Source organism: Rhineura floridana, chromosome 11 (assembly GCF_030035675.1).
Source record: "Rhineura floridana isolate rRhiFlo1 chromosome 11, rRhiFlo1.hap2, whole genome shotgun sequence".
Classification (NCBI taxonomy): Eukaryota; Metazoa; Chordata; class Lepidosauria; order Squamata; family Rhineuridae; genus Rhineura; species Rhineura floridana.
Window position 1 is genome coordinate 52,256,853 of NC_084490.1, and position 17,969 is coordinate 52,274,821.

The window sequence follows — 17,969 nt, forward strand, 5'->3', positions numbered from 1 at the left end:
TCCACATAGACCAGCAATGCTGACTTTGGTTGTTGTTGATACCATGGTCCTAAATCTTTCTGTAATGCCTTAGTAAATTCAGATGGGGAGCTGATGAATCCTTGAGGTAATACGGACCAGGTTAGTTGACATTGCCGATGGTCAACTGGGTCTTCCCATTGAAATGCAAAAAGGTCTTGGCTATCCTCATGAAGAGGTATTGAAAAGAATGCATCCTTCAAATCAATCACAGTAAATCGGGTAGTGTTGCCAGGTACATGAGCCAGCAGAGTATGTGGGTTTGGCACTACTGGAACATCTTCTAGAACTTTTTCATTGATAGTTCGCAAATCTTGCACCATCCTATACTGTCCTGGGCGGCCTTCCTTGGGGACTCCAAATATGGGGGTATTGTGAGGACTAGTAGTTTGATGTAACCATTGATACTGGATGAAGTCCATCACTAGTTCCTTCAAACTTAGGCGTACTTCTGGCTTCAAAGGAAATTGGCGTACTGGGGTTGGGCCTACCCCAGGCTTCAATCTGACCTTCACTGGTTCAGCATTGACCGCACGAGCAGGATTATTCTTTCTGGCCCAAATATCAGGGTGAATTCCTTCCGGAGGCTCCCACTGTTGTTTCTCTTTAACTTCTGGCTCCCCCCTTAGGATCATTTGGAAAGCGCATTCTTGTTGTTTTGGTATCATCACTTCCAAGGTTTTTCCTCTAAATGTAATTTGGGCTTGAAGTTTTGCTAGAAGGTCCCTTCCAAATATTGCAATAGGGCAACCATCCGAAACCAAAAACTGATGTAAAATATTGTTGGTTATCTTCTTTTCCTGGAAGGTGTACCTGGATGGGTTGGGACAAAGGGATTCGACTACGCTTTCCTTCTATTCCCATCACATCCTTGGTTTCTTTACTGAGGGTCAAGGGTAGACGGAACATTGCTCGTGGAATCATAGAGAAGGCCGCTCCTGTATCCGCTAGTCCTCGGACTGCCGAATTATCCAGGGTAAGGGAAACATATGGTTCTTCCCACGAGCCGCCCTCATATCCCGTCCACCTTCATTCTGATTCCTCCTGTTGCCCTCTGGCAGCTGCCATCCGAACATAGGGTGGATTCGGATCAGAACTTGAGACTGTCCTGGATTCCCTGTCCCTAGGGCCAGGAACCTCTCTGTAGCCATATGAGGCTCCTCGTCCATCTTGGCGGGACCTAGGTACCTTCTCATTTCTACAATCCTTTGCCCAATGGCCTTTCTTCAAGCATTTAGCGCACTGGTCCTTCTCTAATCTCCTCCTTGGCCCTCTTTCTTTGTCCCTTTGATTCACACCGACCACTGCCGCAATCATATCACATTGCTTCTCAATCATACTGTATTGCTTCTTCATCAACTTTCCTTCCTCTCTCTTAGTTGCTTCATCCCTATTTACATAGACCTTGAACGCTATGTCTATTATTTGTCCCAGTCCCATACCCATCACTCCTTCCACCTTCTGCAATTTATTTTGAATATCTGTAGAACTTTGGCCAATAAACAAAGATATTAGGAGCCTTTGATTTTCAGCACCCTCTGGATTAAGGGTAGTAAATCTCCGCATAGCTGTAGTAAGACGATTAAGGAAAGCAGAGGGAGTTTCCTCCTTTTCCTGATGAATTTCATATAATTTTGCCACATTCATTGGTTTAGGAATGGCATGTCTAAGTCCATGTAAAATCAATCGTCTATACGTGGTAATTTCAGGGGCCGCTGCTCCTGGGGTTTGAACCCACCTCTGAGGTTCTGCTGTTGGTAAAACACGTGCTGGGGCCAAACCGGGCGCATTGCCACCTTGTCTTTGCTCCTCTAATGTGAGAGCATTAGCTTGGGAAAGTACCAGTAACTTCTCCTCTGGACTTAGAAGGGTATTCATTAATGTCTGTATATCTGCCCAAGTGGGATGGTGGCTTGCAAAAATAGTCTCCCACAATTGACAATGCTTATCTTGGTCTTCTCTCAAACATGGCATCTGGTTTTTCCAATTAAACAAATCAGATGTAGTAAAAGGCACATGCACATAAGCAATCTGTCCATGGCCATCAAGCATTTGTCTCATCGGTCCCATAAAGGTACCATCAGCCAAAACATCTTCCATTTCAGGGTTATTTCTTCCTGCGTTATTGCCTATGGGAGTGGAACTATATGTCCGCCCACTCCGCAAGGTATGTCCACTTGCTCCTTGATTCTCCCTTCTAACTTCCTCAATCATTTGGAGCCGTGGATGTATCGTTTGGGGCGAAGCTCCCAAACCCTGACTTTGCCATACAGAATGGGTATAACGATCCAACATATCATATTCTTGACTCAGCCGCCCTAAAGATTGACTTAAATCCTGAAACATTGCTACCGCTCCAGACGGGGTTTCAGAACTAGTGGACTGGGTCTGCGGGGTAGTCGACTGTTGATACGTTGGGGGCTGATTTTGAGGTGGTGGTGTCTGAGCTGGTGGCTGAATTTGGACTGGTGGCTGAATTTGAACTGGTGGCTGTTGGACCACCTGTGGTAGCACTGGTAATGCGGGTACTGGTGGAGGAATCACCGGACCCTGTGGTGGCGGTAGAGGAATCACGGGTGGGGCCGTAGGTGAAACTAAACATTCCTCTTCTTCTGCCTGGAGGACTGGGGGCTTAATTTTCAAATTCATCCCCTCATTAATTTTACATTGAGCCAGTGCCATTTGGAGCACACATTCTTGTGGTGGGTTTAGACAGATGATCCTCCAACCCCTTGCATAATACCACGAGGTTTCCTCGTTTGGTAATAACTCATAAAGGGTGGCTTCCAACTGTCTAGCCCTAATCATATTGAATGTGCCTCCCTGTGGCCAGCCAATGCCCAGCTCCACCCACTCTTCATCACAAAACATTGACAATTGTTCTTCGTTCGGGACTGGCCCTCCGGAAGAAATAACATTTTTCTTAAATCTAGCAAAATTTTGCAAAACACATTCAAGGGGGGTCATTTTCCAGTCACCCTTTTTCTTTTGAGTCTTTCTAGACCCTTTCTTAACTTCCCTGTGTACTGTCCCCTCTGTCTTTTCCTGTTTTGACGCACCCTGCCCCATTTTTCCCGTGCCTAGTCTCCTCTGCCCCTTGCAGATGACGTACGACACTTGGGGGTAGCCTCTCCGTCTAACCTGGGGGGTGTCTGAGACAAAACAACGGACAGATGACGTACAACACTCGCTTCCCGGTTTTCGCGGCCCTTCTCCTCGCGGAGGTAGGGAAACGCGCTACTCACAGTCCACACTCGCTTCAGGGTAAACCGCTGCGGATAAGCCCTGTCTCATGCACACACACTTTCACACGTCACTCTCTTCACACTTAGGCCCACTGGGCTGCTTACCCCTGCCAAACAAAGACGTTGGAACGTTCAAGTTCAATCCCCTGCTCCTCTCCAACCTTGTTTCGATTTAAAAGGGAGTCATTATGGCGATCCCTTGTCGCCCCGATCCGCTCTCACAGGCTTGGGCAGGCTGAAGGTAGCCTGGTGCACACTTTTCCCAACTCCCTGTGGACCACGCCCGAGGCAAAAAAGGGTGCCAGTAAATGAGTCCTCGGCGGAGTCGCCAGTTTGTTACAAAAACAAAACGCCCCAGTCCCTTTTAGGGGTCCTGGTAGCTTGGATCCGCTCCCAATGCTCACCCAATAGAGTCTCAGAAACGAACGAAACAAGATGGAGGATGGAGTATATTTATTGCTAACACGTGCACGTGGAGAAGGGCCAAGCCAGTTCTGGCAAAACACTGCTGTGCTGGCCTTTTTATAAGCTTTGTTTTAATAATTATGCATGCATCAATATCATAGTAACTATATCATAACTACATCATTAGTCCATACCCATTTCCTCCTGGTAACCATATTAGGAGATTGTTTTTCACACTTGTTATCTTGTTATGTTCATTTTAGCCTTGTACATCTGCAACATAGTTTGATACTTTTCTACAGTACAGCTGCAGTTTGCAACAACTACTGATTTTCCCAGCTATAGCTATTTTGCAAACACAGCTTTAAACAAACAATGATAATGCATGTCAGCAAATTAGCATTTCTCTTTATACACACACAAGTAAATTAACTTGTCAGCAGATTAACACACAAGCAAGCTAACTGTCAATTTTACTGTGCTATATTTCTAAACAGGCCCAGCACTTTTTTTACTTTAAGCAGCAAATAAGCAAAATACATCTTTAATTTAAACAAATAAAGTCCAGTGTCACAAGATGAGCTTCCCTGGGGAGAGCAGCACTACTAATAATACTAAGCACTTTATCATACTTTTTTGAATGCATAAGATGCTGGATGTACGTTGTCTCAGAAATCCGAAAAGCCCTCTAATCAGAATGATACCCGCGCACACACATTACACTGACAGAGGATGAGAGAACAGTGGGAATGTCAAATACCAGTATTCAATATCTGGCAAATAATATCACGTACAACTTGGATATGAAAAATAACCCGAGGAGAACAACAAGCAGAAATTGGGGGAGAAAATGTGTTTCAGCTCTAAAAATCTTACAGGCCCAAACAACAGCATACAACTGCATCATATTGATTTATTTAAAAGCATTTCTAAACTGCTCAATATTTTTAAAATCTGTAAGTGGTGTATACTGTGTGCAATATAAAAACAATATCTGTTAAAACAAAAATACAACCTAAAACCAATAAAAAACTATAAAACCTATAGAAGCATATAGAAGCAAATAAAACCAATTCAGGGGATTCAAGCACATAAATCTGACAGTAGGTGATAAATGGGTAGTGCACAAGAGGTCTTTTGTATCTTTAACAGTTGTGCAGGGGGAAGGGAGAATTCCACCTTGTGGTTTTTCCCATTACAGGGTTGCAAGAACACCTGCACTTGGCTGACTTTCTCTTCTAAAGATACAGGATCAGTCTCAGGCCTTGAACCTGGCAACCCTAGTTTGTACACTGACAATATTATATTAGCATTACAAGATTGTGCAAACTTTTTCCAAAGTGTAGTACACCTGTTAAAACAATTCAGAGCCATGTCTGGCTATAATATTAATGGTTAACCTCATTGAATTGGAGTGGATGGATTTAATTTAGGGAAAAGAGGGGAAATGGCATAACCTAAGCTTATTTAATTCCATAGTGAGGACATGGATTCGGTGTTTGGGTATATGGATAACTTCAACCTTGCAAGACTTGGTCACTTATAATCACAACACATTACACCATGAAATTAAGAAAGATTTTGATAAATGATCACCTAAAAATTAGGCTTCCTTGGATGGAAAAAGTATCAGTTTTTAAGATGAATATAGTTCCCAAATGCTATTGTTATTTATGAATGTTCCATTAAAGGTGAAACATGAAAATATAACTAAGGGGCAAAAAAAGTTAAATTTCTTACAGGCCAGGAAAAAGTCAGGGTTGTAGCTAAACTATTATGCCAATAGCTTGTATTTCCAAGCTTTGGCTAGTACTGCAACACAGCCGTTCTAGCTCATTTAAAATAATGGTTCATACCACACAATGCTACAAAGACAGAACAACGGAAATTGACAGTGAAGCTAAAAAGCATATTATGGTACTGGAGTAAAAGGGACATTATTCAAGCAAATCCCTGAATAAACAATCTGCTTAAAGTCTGGCACAGGTACAAAAGTAAACTAAACCCATATCTCTCACTGTTTACTCTACAATGAGGAACTAGAAGAGAAGCCAGCTGGGAAATAAGTATGGGAAGAGCATGATCTAACAGAGCCTACGAGACTAATAAGAAACAATTTAATAAAGAGCTATAATGAAACAGTGGATGAGTCTAGCCGTTCAGAATCTACTAGTTAAACACATATAAAATTAATAACAAATTATGGGCTCAAGAGAATGCACTAAATTTGAAATTCTGATGGCTAACAATCCAGCTAAGCATACCTTAAATCAAATTTACAAAAGGGTGGCATATCTGGAATCCTCTTCTAATTTGTATCAGGAGTCATGAGCCGGGTTATGGGCACATATCACACAATCAATTGTATGTATAAAGAAGCGGGGGGGGGGTTATGGGTTTTTTTTACAAATGAATGTTCAGATGGTATCTGACGCTTACTGAGCATAGGCTCAGTCAAATATATCCCCAGGTGGAAGATAGGTGTGGTTCCAATGGAGCTAATACAGAAGTTGCCAACCTTTTTGGACCAGTGGGCACATTTCAGATTTAGAGAGCACGCTGTGAGCACCAGTCACCAATTGAATTTCTGCCTGCCATACAGCTGTTAAAGGAACAGGAACCATGTTTTTCCTCAATGCCAGCCCTAAACCAAAACCTATGCTGCCATCCTGTACCCTCTTACCTGGACATAAGCCCCATTAATCACAGAGACTTACTTCTTACTAGGCATGTATACCATTGTATGTTCACTATACAGTGAATGCTTAATGAGTGTTTAGTTTATAGTTCCTGCATACATCCTGGTTACTGGGGGGGGGGAGGCAAACTCCTGAGATTCCAGGGACTACTAGAATAATAAGACAGAAGCAGGGCATCACAGGGTGCAGCTCTTTAGAACCCCGGAGATTCCTATTGCCTGGCATCCAAACAATTTACATACAATTATAGAAGCAGTGCAAGAATAAGTTGTAGAACTAATTTTAAAATGGAATAAAGACCAAAAGAAAAACACAAATGTTTCCCCCTCTAGTGCTGGCAGAGAAAGAGTTAGGCAGAGTTCTAGCTCATATCTCTGATAAGGTATTAAATGAATGGCCACAAAATCATGTCATGCTTTGTCTTGTCATGCAACAACAGCAGCAGTTCAAGCATTAAAAAAGACAGCATGGAAAGGGACTGATGGGAGACTCCAAAACATCTGAACAGCAGCAGGTTGGCTACTCCTCGTGTAGGCAGTACTGAGCTAGATAGGCAAATAGAGTGACTTGGAATAAAGTTGTTTCCAGATATGCACATATACTTCTGCTTTAAATATTTGATAGTTGGCTGCTCAAGAGATGTAATGTTTGACACCTGCAAAAATTAGAACAATACAGAGATGCAAATATGTGTTAAGCACACATCTTTTAGGTAAAATTTGACATTCAGATGTTGAATTTCATACGGGGAAAAATATCCAAAATCTGAATGCCAAAATTGATTTTTTTTTTACATTTTTTACATTTTCGCAACTCTGCATGTCAGCTCCACTTTCTAGAGAAGCAGTCATGTTAACCTGTTGCTGCAGTCGCAAAAATAAAAAGTCAGTTGCATCTTAAAGGCCAACATATACATTGTGGCATATAAACTTTGCTGGGCCACTTGGTCAGAACCAAGCTAGTTGTGATGGGGCAGCCACATGTATTGTATACATTCATGTATAAAGCCAGGGAAGGGGGTCTACAGACAACCAAAGTGTGCTCGAGAGGGGGGTAAAACCCGTCGCTGTGCTCTGTCTCTTGAAGCAATCCTGTACCTGTCTCACTCCCTTCTGGTACTGGAGTGGGGCTGGGAGGAATTATTAAAAGCAAAGCTGAGCTTACATTTCTCATAAGATAATGGTCACATCCACGCCATACATTTAAAGCAGATGGCTTCCTCCAAAGAATCCCGGGAACTGTAATTTGTTAAGGGTGCTGGGCGCTGTAGCTCTAAACTACAGGTCCCAGGATGTTTTGGCAGACCCATCTGCTTTACATGAGTTTAAACGTACAGTGTGGATGCTTTTTCTAAGAAAGGTTTCTGATTTTTTCTTTTTCTACCTCCTCCCATTTCTTTTTTTTTTAAAGGGGGTCTGCAGAACTTTCTCTGAATATTCTTCACCTGTGTGTGTGGGGCAGCTGTCCTTACCCCCACTCATCTTTCCACATGGCACTCCATCCAGAGCATTGTGGAATATGCAACATGGCTGACACAACATTTTCATGTTGATTGGCTCATACCTAGGGATGCTGCTCCCCAAAAAGTGACAGGTCTATGACCCCCCATGATCCCATATGACTACACCCCTGCCTGCAAACAGATCAGCTAAGCACCTCCACCATACCACGCCATCTGCTACTGCTCAGGTTACTCATGCCTACCCACTTGGGGGATCATTTTGTGTATCTGACCAAGTGGGGGGTGGCCCACAAAAGCTAATTTCAGCTCTAGATATTTTCATTGGCAGCTAAACCCAATGCAACAGCATTTCATATCTCCTTTGACATGGGCAAGGGCATTGCAACTCAGATCTGGGGCTAAGCCCTTGCTTGCTTTGTTGGCACTCCGCAGCTCTTTCTCTGGAAGTTTCAGGAACCTGCCCCCTGCTGGACAAAGCTGCAGCAGGCTTCCGCATTGAGCCCCGCTTTGCCCCCCCCACCCCCCAGCCTTCGGAATTGTCAGACATTCGTTTTGTTTTGTTTTGTTTTGTTTTACCCCTGTTAGAGTCAGGCAGGCAGCGACTTTCTGATCAGAACAAAAGCTTTGCTGGACCTCCAAATGTCGCTCTGCATGTGATCCCGGTTTGGCATGGATTGATATGAAAGCAGTTGCTGCTCCAGAGTCTTGGGGATCTTATCAAGGCCAGCCAGGCTGTGGATGCCATACAAACAAGGGGATAGCTTGGCTGGAACTGGGAGGGAAGGAAGGAGGAGGAGGGAATGGCATTTGGGAAGTGTATTTTGACAGGCATGTTGATGATGAGGGTCACTGAGAAAAAGGAAAGGAATGGATAGACAGGAAAAATGCCGACCTGGGCTCCTGCCGGGAGGAAGGGCGGGATATAAATCACATAATAAATAAATAAAAGTAGAGAAATGGCCAGAGCAGAAAATCATGAGTTTTCCTGTCAGACTTCAAATGCCTTATCCCATGCTGCTCTCTTACCTAGAACTATCCCTTATCTGTCCAGCCACCCAGTATCTTCCTGCACAACTTGGCCGGTTTTTTTGCAACATTTCTGTAAACATTCTGTTCTCCTCTAGTGTGCAGGAAATCCCGTGATCTGCATGGGGAGCAAGGGGGTACACACCTGCAGGTTAGTCCTGTGCCAACATCTGTCCTCCAGTTTCTGAAAGGTTTCCTTCCTGTGCGAAAGAGGCTTCCATTTTCCTGCCTCATTCTTGGGACACTTTAGAATGTCTTCTTTAGGATTTCAGTAGATGCAGGGTTTGGAACTTACCATAGGACTGCTGGGAATATAGTTGCTGGGGAATGCGGGGGTGGTGGTTCATAGACCTGTTAGCAGAGTCCCAGCCATGTCCCTATGTATTAGCCAATCAGCATGCAAAGGAAGGATTTCAGCCACTGAGGAGCCGTTCTTTCATGCTGACTGGAACCAAGCAGAGTAAAAAGAGGTGAGCTAGCCACTGAGAAGACTCTTCTCAGTAGCTAACATGCAGCCTCCACTTCCATCCTGATTGGCTCCTAGGGACATCTGTTGTAGAGGAGTGTGGGCTCACCAGATGACAGGGAGAGCAAGGGAGAAGAGGGAAAGTGGGAAACGGGGTGTGACTGTGAAGTGTGGGAAGCCAGGGAAGCCGCAGGGCAGACCACTGGTGAGATGAATTGTAGAATGAAAGAAAAGGCACTCACAAATACCCCTCAGCCACCTTGCAAGTAAGGTCAAGTGAGACAAAAACTTCGTGCCCCCACCCATGAGAACTTCACTAAAAATCTCCCCCCAATAATTTTCGAATGCAATTTCTTTTCTCATTAAGAACGGTAGAAGAAAATGCAGCACTAGCGCAGCTTGCCAGGTAGATATGGCCTTCCCTACCATTAGGCAGAATGAGGTGGTCATCTCAGGTGTCGGATGCTAAGAGGGCAGGGATGGTGGCAGTGCCACACACACACACACACACGGCATCTGCAGACAGAGCTGGGAATGTCCCCTGTCTGAAACCCTGGGGAGCTGCTGCCAGTCAGTGTAGACAATACTGAGTTAGATCAGCCGTCTGATTCAGTATAAGGCAGCCTCCTATGTTCTTCAATCCCTATGTTCCATTCCTCCCAGTCCTTGCAACAGTGGAGGCTGGTCCATTAGGGCAAATGGGGCACTGCCCCACCAAGCACAGTTTGGCTTCAGCCAGCTCCTACCTGCCTGCCTTCTTACTTGCAACCAGTCTAGGGGGTGGCACTAGCTATCAGCCTCCATCTCCTCCTCCTTATTCTCAGTGTTACATTTGTAGAATTCAGCAGGGAGGAGGGTGGGGACAAAACCAGAATTGGTTGGTTCCACTGCTTTGCAAGTAACTCTGGCGGGACCTCTAGTCTAACATAGTCTTCAGTAATGAGCATCCTGATGGTCTGTTAGAGCATCCATTGTGTCATGGGCCAAGCCTAGGAAGAGAACATGACTCACTCACCTATCTTGCAGTTCTTCAAGAAGCAAAGGTGGCTGCCTTATGTTGTGTATGTGTTCCCCCCCAAGCATTAAACAAGTTGAGTCCCCCTCTCCCCCTCTTTAACTTGAAAGCAAATCCAACCTTCCGTCAAGCCGCAAGTTGCTTAATGTGATAAAAACAAAGACTTCCTGTTGCTTTTGCTGTCACTGCCTTCAGATCCGCTTTTCCAGATTGGTGGGTTTTTAAAAAATCTTTTCTCAACCTAGTTTTCAAAACAACCCCCTTGTATCTGTTCCCATATGAAGAAATTGGCTCCTTTTAGCAAACAATGATATCAGCTCTAGGGATTTCTTCTCTTTATAGATAGTGGTGGGGAATAACCTTCTCTTTGAACAGCTGCTGTAATTTACCAGGGAACGATTTAGATGGGGATGGAAAGGAAGGGGGGGATCAGAGTGCTGTGGGGCTCATTGCAAGGCCACTGGTGAAGACAATGGCTCATTTCCTTCCCACACGCTCATCTTCCTTAACACACACACACAGACACAGACACACGCGCGCACACACATCTCAATGGAGTGAGGATAATTTATGGCTTTCTTCCCCCACACTTAAAAAAAAAATACTTTTGGCTGCTCATCCCATCTGCCTGATGACTTCACCCCACCTATTCATGCACCACCCACCACTTTTTACTCATACAGCTACCACCATCCCTGCGCATTAACTGTGCCAGACATAGGTTATTCCAGGCATCAGCCCAGCCCACCCTGCTTTCCCATCCTTTCTCTGACCTTCCTCCCTGCATCTCACAGATTTAGCCAGTGTCCCCCCGCAGGAAGCATTTAGCCTTACTTGTCATGGCTGGGGGGGGGTATGGCCCACAGCCAACAGTAATGAGAGAGACCCAAGAGCAGAGGTTAAGCAGTGTCATAGGCCCTGTCATTCTCCCTCCAGCATCTCCAAGACTTACCCTGCATAAACACTATTTGTGCAAAGCACCCCCCAAGAATCCTGGGAACTGTAGTTTACCCCTAACAGAGATACAACTCTCTGCACCCTTGACAAACTACAGTTCCCAGGATTCTTTGGGAGTGGTGAATGTGCTTGAAATGTATGGTATGTATGCATCTGTAGCATAGTTTTATAATGTCCGCTTCTTGGGCAAGGTTCTTGACAGAGAGAGAGAGGTGGCCAACCATCCCCAGGCCCTGTGGATGAGACTGATTTTCTAGACCCATTTGAATCGGGATTTAGGCCTGGTTTTGACACAGTAACTGCCTTGGTTGCCCTGTATGATGATCTCTGTTGGGAGAGAGACAATACCTCAAGGACTCGCAATCCTCATCAGCAGCAGTGTAGTGGCAAATTCAGAAGTGCAGAGTCGCTTCATGATAGTCGCAGCCATGCCCCTCCCTCTTTTTTTGCTGTTGGGTTGAGAATGAAATCCTTGTGAATGCCTTCTCCCACAATAACAGACGTCCCTAGGAGCCAATAAGCATGAAAGAGAAGAATGTTTACTGAAAAGAGTCTTCTCAGTGGCTGACTCACCTCCTTTCACTCTAATTGGCTCCAATCAGCAAAAAAGGTCAAAGAAGTATGTTAGAAGACTCTTCTTGGTGGCTAATACACTTCCCTTTCATGTTGATTGGCTTATAGGATGCTGGAGACATAGGGACCCTGCTGGGACCCTGCTGGGACCCTGCTTCCCAAAAAGTAAGGGGTCTAAGACCCCCTGAGACCCTGGACAACTACATCACTGCTCATCAGAGGCACTTCTCCATGTGGCCAAACAAGAACAGAACTTTTCAGTGGTAACCCTCCACCTGTAGATTGCTCTTCTCAGGGAGACATGCCTGGCGCCATCCTTGCAGCCTTTAGGCATCAAGCTAAGACCTTTCTATTCACCCAGGCTTTTGGTTAATGTTGCCTTCTACATTGGTGCTCATCTTTTAGTGGAGTGGGTAGGACCTGGTCCTTATTAACTTATTGCTGGATGCCCAGTTTATGGATATTATATTGTCACTATTTAAAAAAAATGTTTTTGAATTGTTTTTGTATAAAGTGACTGATAAATGAAATAAATACATAAATAAATAATACTCAAACTATGTTTGTAAATAAACGGATTCCAAGTGGGACCTGCGGCAAATGTTGTAGCATAGAATGCTGCTGTTCAGAGTTCTAGTCAACCATACCCTTTTCCAGGACACTCCATTACATTACCTCCTGGTTTTTGGCTCCCAGCACCACCACCACCACAGCCAGTCAGCATTCTCTTGCCACTGAGCTTGCTCATTCTTCTTTGGGCTCTTTTGAATGTCCCCTGCCTAGGTTAGGTTTTTTTCCAGGTTTTTGTTGTTATTGCTTTTCAGAAAACCTTGGTGTTCCTTAAAGGTTGCAGATACCTCCTTTTTGTGTGTAGATTATGGTGTTTTGGCTACCTAAGGATCCACACTCAGAAAATGAGTTCACTATTAGGATTACAAAGGTGTTGCGAAGTCTTCAGTCTTCTCTCCTTCAAAGGACACTGGTCGTATAAAATCATCCGTTTCATTCATTCAATTACATTTATAATCAAATCAGTCAAATAGCAGCAGTAATACTTAATATTATGAATACTAATTATAGTAAACCAGACCATTGGGCACAATCACGTGTGCCTTAATTTACAATGTGGATGGATTTTTGTAACATGCTCTGTGTGTGGCTGCTTCTGAAGCATGCCCAGAAATTTCAGCTAAATGCAAAATGCTGCAGCTAAATGCAAAATGCTGCAGCCAAGGACAGTTATTCAGATCATTTCTTGCATCAGTGTTATTGTCCTCAAAGTTCTGGTCATTATCTTTTTACCTGGACCTAACATGGGGTAGGTCAAGGGCTGTGACCTGAAACACAGTCTTCTCCTGCAGAAGCTTTCCACCTACTCAGGTCATTGAGGAGGAAGGGTGTTCCTAGCCTACATCCTACCACCATCAAAAGTTTGGTTGGTGGTTATGCATAGCATCCAGCCTTTGAAACTTCCTTCCCCAGAATACCTGCTTGGCCCTGTCCCTGACAGCATTTCCTCACTGGCCCTGGCATATATCCATGTTTGATAGTGTTGCAATGCACAGTTGTTTCAGTTGCACATGCTTAGGCTTAGGTCGACTCTACAGAATAAAGCAGCATTTTTAAATCAACCAAGCCTCCTGAAATGCACTTCCAAACTGTCTGTAGCTATTTTCGGGTGGGTTTCTATCACATATTGGCAAATTGAAGTTGTGCAATTAAAGCTGATGGGGATGTCTTGTGAAACAAACCAGCTTTCCCAAAAGCTTGGATGTTTTGCAATAAGGAAAGTGATGGGGAAATGCACTGGAAAGTGTAGGAAAACCCTTGATACAACAAATCAGAATGAATGCTCATAGCCAATCTTGTCTAATCTGCTTGCAAAGAAATCAGGATGAATGAGCAATAAACAGGCCAACTAGAAGGAAACTTACAGGTTCAGTTACAAGCAGGGCATGGGAACTCTGAGGCAGTGTGCTTCTGAATACCAGTTGCTGGAAACTGCAGGACAGAAGAGTGTTTTTGCACTCAGGTCCTGCTTATGGGCTTCCCACGGGCATCGTGTGGGCCACTGTGTGAATAAGATGCTGGACTAGATGGGCCACTGGTCTGATCCAGCAGGCTCTTCATCTGTCCTTATGTTCTTATGAACTGGTGCGGTGTTTTGTGTTTGTTTGTTTTTGTAAACAATTTTCCTTATTTTAAAGTATTTATCTTCCATGAATTAGAATACTGGCTTTACATAACCATCAAAACATCACTGTGAATGAATAAGAAGAAACAGAGACACATATAACGTTAACAAAAACAAACAACAGCCAAACTTTTGGTGTGCACTTCATTTTTTGAGGAGAGAACATAGTGAAAATAATAACTCGTAAGGACTGTGAGGAATAGCATTAGACTGAAAATAAAAATAAATCCATAGAAAAACATATGGCCTATTGATTTCTTCTTCATTTTTGTTGCCAAATCTGCCAAGCTTATATAGATGGCCTCTTCATAAAATTGTCTTCTGAAGTAAAGTCAATGAATTTGTGCCATACCATAATGGAAGGTATCAGGTTTGTCTTGACCTTGTTGGAGCTTGAGCTGATGTGCGATCTTTTCTATAAGTGCAGTGTTCCACAGTGATTGATACCAGTGGTTAATTGATAGTTCCGACGTTGTTTTCCAATGTGTTGTGCCAAAGGCATCATGAAGGAAGATTTGAAAGAAGTAAGAGGCAGCATCACACAGCTTTCCTGGGAGGCAATTCCAAGCAAATGGGGAGGCAAGGGAGAAAGGGTCAACCCTTTTTGGGGAGCAGGAGAACTTTGGATAAGGGAGGGCAGTGGAGCTGCAGGTATGCAGGTCACACAAGCCAGGGTTTCTCAGAATATAAGAGCAGGGAGCTATGGGAGGACAAGGTCCTGGAGGACTTTGAAGGGAAGGACAAGGAGCTCATGCTGGATCTTGGCATGGACAGAAAGCCAGTGTAGATATTTTAGGATGGAGCAGAGTGCAGTAGCCAGTAGGCATGATAGCAAAGTAGAATGTCTGTGTTCAGAGGCAGTCTACCAAGCAGATGCTGGAGACAAAGGCAATACACAGGAATCGGCTGGCCACCACAGGGAAATAAGATGCTGGATTACTTGGATTTGTGTGGTATGATCCAGCAGGACTCTTTTGATGTTCCAGGCTCATAGGCAGCCTAAAAGTTCAGGGGGGGGCACCAAAAAAAGTAATGGGGGGAAAAATCTGTAATAATTTACTTGTTTTGTTAAAAAAAATTAGGTGGCAGAAAAATTAGGGGGGGTCTCCCTAGCCCACTCCTGGCTATGGGTCTGTGAGACACCCCTGGCTACGGGTCTGTGAGATCTCCATGCTAGATTGCACTTTGCAAAATCCAAGCTGGGATAGCTGAGACAGATTGCGCTCTCCCTCTTTATCCTAAACATGCAAACACTGAAACAAGGTGCATGTAATGGAGCAAGCTTTTCGGTGTTGACCTGCGAAAATGTAAGACAGCTTCACCCTCCTTCTCTCTCAAATACGTGTGTAACTTTTCGGCGCGGATCCGCCCATTGGTGGCGGCGCCTAATCCCTCTCTCCTGCTCTCCCAATGGGAAAGCGTTCTTCTACGTTCTTTATTAGCATATAAAAAGAAAAAGGCGAGGTTCATAAACCTCTCGTAAAAGGGGAGGGGGTTAGTACAGCATAATAATACAAGACAAGGGGAGGAGCCAAGTCGCTCCTGAAATCAAAACTTGGAGGAAGTGGCGAGTCGAGGCGAGATCGTCGTTTCACGCGCGTCGGTCAGTTTCTGTTGCAGAGCTCCGGGCGGGGGAAGATGTACGTGGGGATGCGAATCCTCTTACTTTGATCTGCATAAAAGGGGAGGTCTTCAGTGGCAAAATAGACCATCCGATTCCCATTCAGAAGTGTTAGTGGGGAACGAGGGTTGAGATCTTTTACTCTTAATAACTGGGTCGTTTCTTTCGTTCCTCAAAGGAAGCGGGGTGCGGGAGGAGAACCCAAATAATTCTCACCGAAAAAAATCATTGAGGGAAGAATTAAGACTTCCAGAGAGGTGCAGAAAACAGGTTGGGAAAGAAGAGATCTTGAAGTTGCGTCCTGAAAAGGTGCTCATCCAGCCCTTCTCCGGATCCCAAGCCCTGATCCAATTGTCCACGGAGCAGCCGCGACACCATGACCGAAATAACAGAAAAAGAAAACGACCCCCAACACAATGCTGGTTCACAGCAGACTCCGGGCACCGTTCCCAGCCTCCAGGAAACGAAGGTAACCATCTCCCCCCTCGCGCGTCCCCTTCGCTTTTTATCCTTCCCCCTCAAATGATCCGTTTGGCAGACTATCTCTCCTGACGCCTCTTCGCTCTCTAAGTGTACAACGAGCTCCTTTCTTAGAGGTCTCTTCCAGGATTGAGTGGGCTGGCAACACTCTTGTTTTGGATGTGTGTGTTCTATCTCTCCCTGGCCTCTTTTTTTTAAAACGCAAGCTTCTCCACTCCACCCACCTGCACATCGCCTCGGTTTGCAAACAATTCTCCACCAGACTCCAGTATGGGTGCATTTGTGTGGCTGTCAGTTTGTCTCCCCTTGCCCCCTAGTCTCCTCGCTGGCTTCCACAACCGCTCTTCCCTGCAGCAGTCCAAAAGTGTGCCCGCCGTTATGTATGTCTGCTCGCCACCGCAGTGTTGCCCGTTGCGCTCAATGGTCTCCTCCTCCTGTGGCCATCTCGCTATCTAGACCAAGCGTTGCTCGGTTTGTCTGGGATTCCTCCTATGCGGTACATCTGCTCTCTGCATGTGGCACTGTGGGGTTACGGTGGAGGGGGGGGCGTCAGTTGGGCCGCTGCTTAATGATGGAGACGGGGCGTGGAGGGGGGGAGCCAACCCATCGGATTCTTCCCTGTCTTGTGACCGATTCCATTCTCTGAATGCCGCGTGCGTGTGTATATGTGTGTGTTTCTGGCATCTGAGTAAGGAAAGATGATATAAAAATTGAAGTTACCTATATATTTTATGTCACATTGACTCAAAGATCAAATGACAGGATATGAAAGGGCACGATTCCAACACATATGCACACATTGCACCTCTTCATGTCATGCGCTTTGAACCTTTTGTGTGCTCTGGGTCCCCCCCCCATATAATCAGCATTATAAACAGACTTCTTGCCTCTATTGCGATTCCCTCCGTCTCTGTAGATCTCAGTCACTTAAAAGGCAAATGGGTTTTGTTGTTGTGTGTGCATGTGTTTTGAAATGCAATATATATCCATGCAAATTTAGGATATTAGTCATTACATTGCTTAGTCTTGTATGTTTAAATTGGGGGTGGGATGGAGATACAAGGCATTGTCACTTTGGTACACACTTGAAGAGGGAGAGAGTCCCAAAAGGTAACTAGCGTGGGAATCATAACAACATCTTAGTGATGGCGGGAGAGGGGTGGGTTGGGTTTTGGAAACCAGCAATTTAGCCTGGTGGGTCTGTGTGTGTGTGTCACTGCAGCAGTGTTACTTATTAGCACATGCTTTAATTGCAGGCTTTGCTGTTATAATAGTTGTGTTCTTTAGCAGCTGAAAGCCCAAAGGCCAGAGTGTCTTGGGATCAAATTGTGGAGGGGAGGGGAGGAGAGGATTACTTTGCTAAACGTAGATTGATTTATTTTTAATTGCCTGGCTGAATCAGAGCAAGATGCATCGAATCCAGAATTCTGTTTAAACAGCAGCCTATTGGATGCCCTAAGAGGAGCAGGGTGTTAAAGGGATGGTGACAGCCTTCTCTTGTTGCTTGCCCCCAGCATCTGGAATTTAGAGGAATACTGCCCCTATATATGGTGGCTCAGTTAGCTATAATGGCTAATAGGCCTCTCTTCCATGAAGAGTGTGTGTGGTTCCTGCATTTTCCTAAAAGTGGAAGAGCTTCAGCTCTGAAGAGGTAACAACATAAATCCAAGTGGCCACTTGCTAAAATGAGAAATGACTGGGTTTTACTCATGCACAAATTGTTCACTCATTTCTGGCAACCCAATTCTCTACTTCCTCTCCATTGTGGTTAGATGGAAAAGGTACTCTGCACATGGTCAGAGACCTGC

The 17,969-nt window shown here is 44.7% G+C and overlaps 1 protein-coding gene across 1 annotated transcript in view; it reads left to right on the forward strand.

Annotated features, from left to right (window-relative positions):
- Positions 1 to 15,809: 15,809 nt before the first annotated feature.
- STAC2 (SH3 and cysteine rich domain 2) overlaps positions 15,810 to 17,969 on the forward strand; it is a 52,814-nt gene continuing 50,654 nt past the window's right edge. Inside the window, exon 1 of the mRNA XM_061590560.1 lies at positions 15,810 to 16,150. Within this exon, the coding sequence (XP_061446544.1) occupies positions 16,058 to 16,150 (93 nt within the window). The 5' untranslated portion in view covers positions 15,810 to 16,057. The remainder of the gene's footprint in view (positions 16,151 to 17,969) is intronic.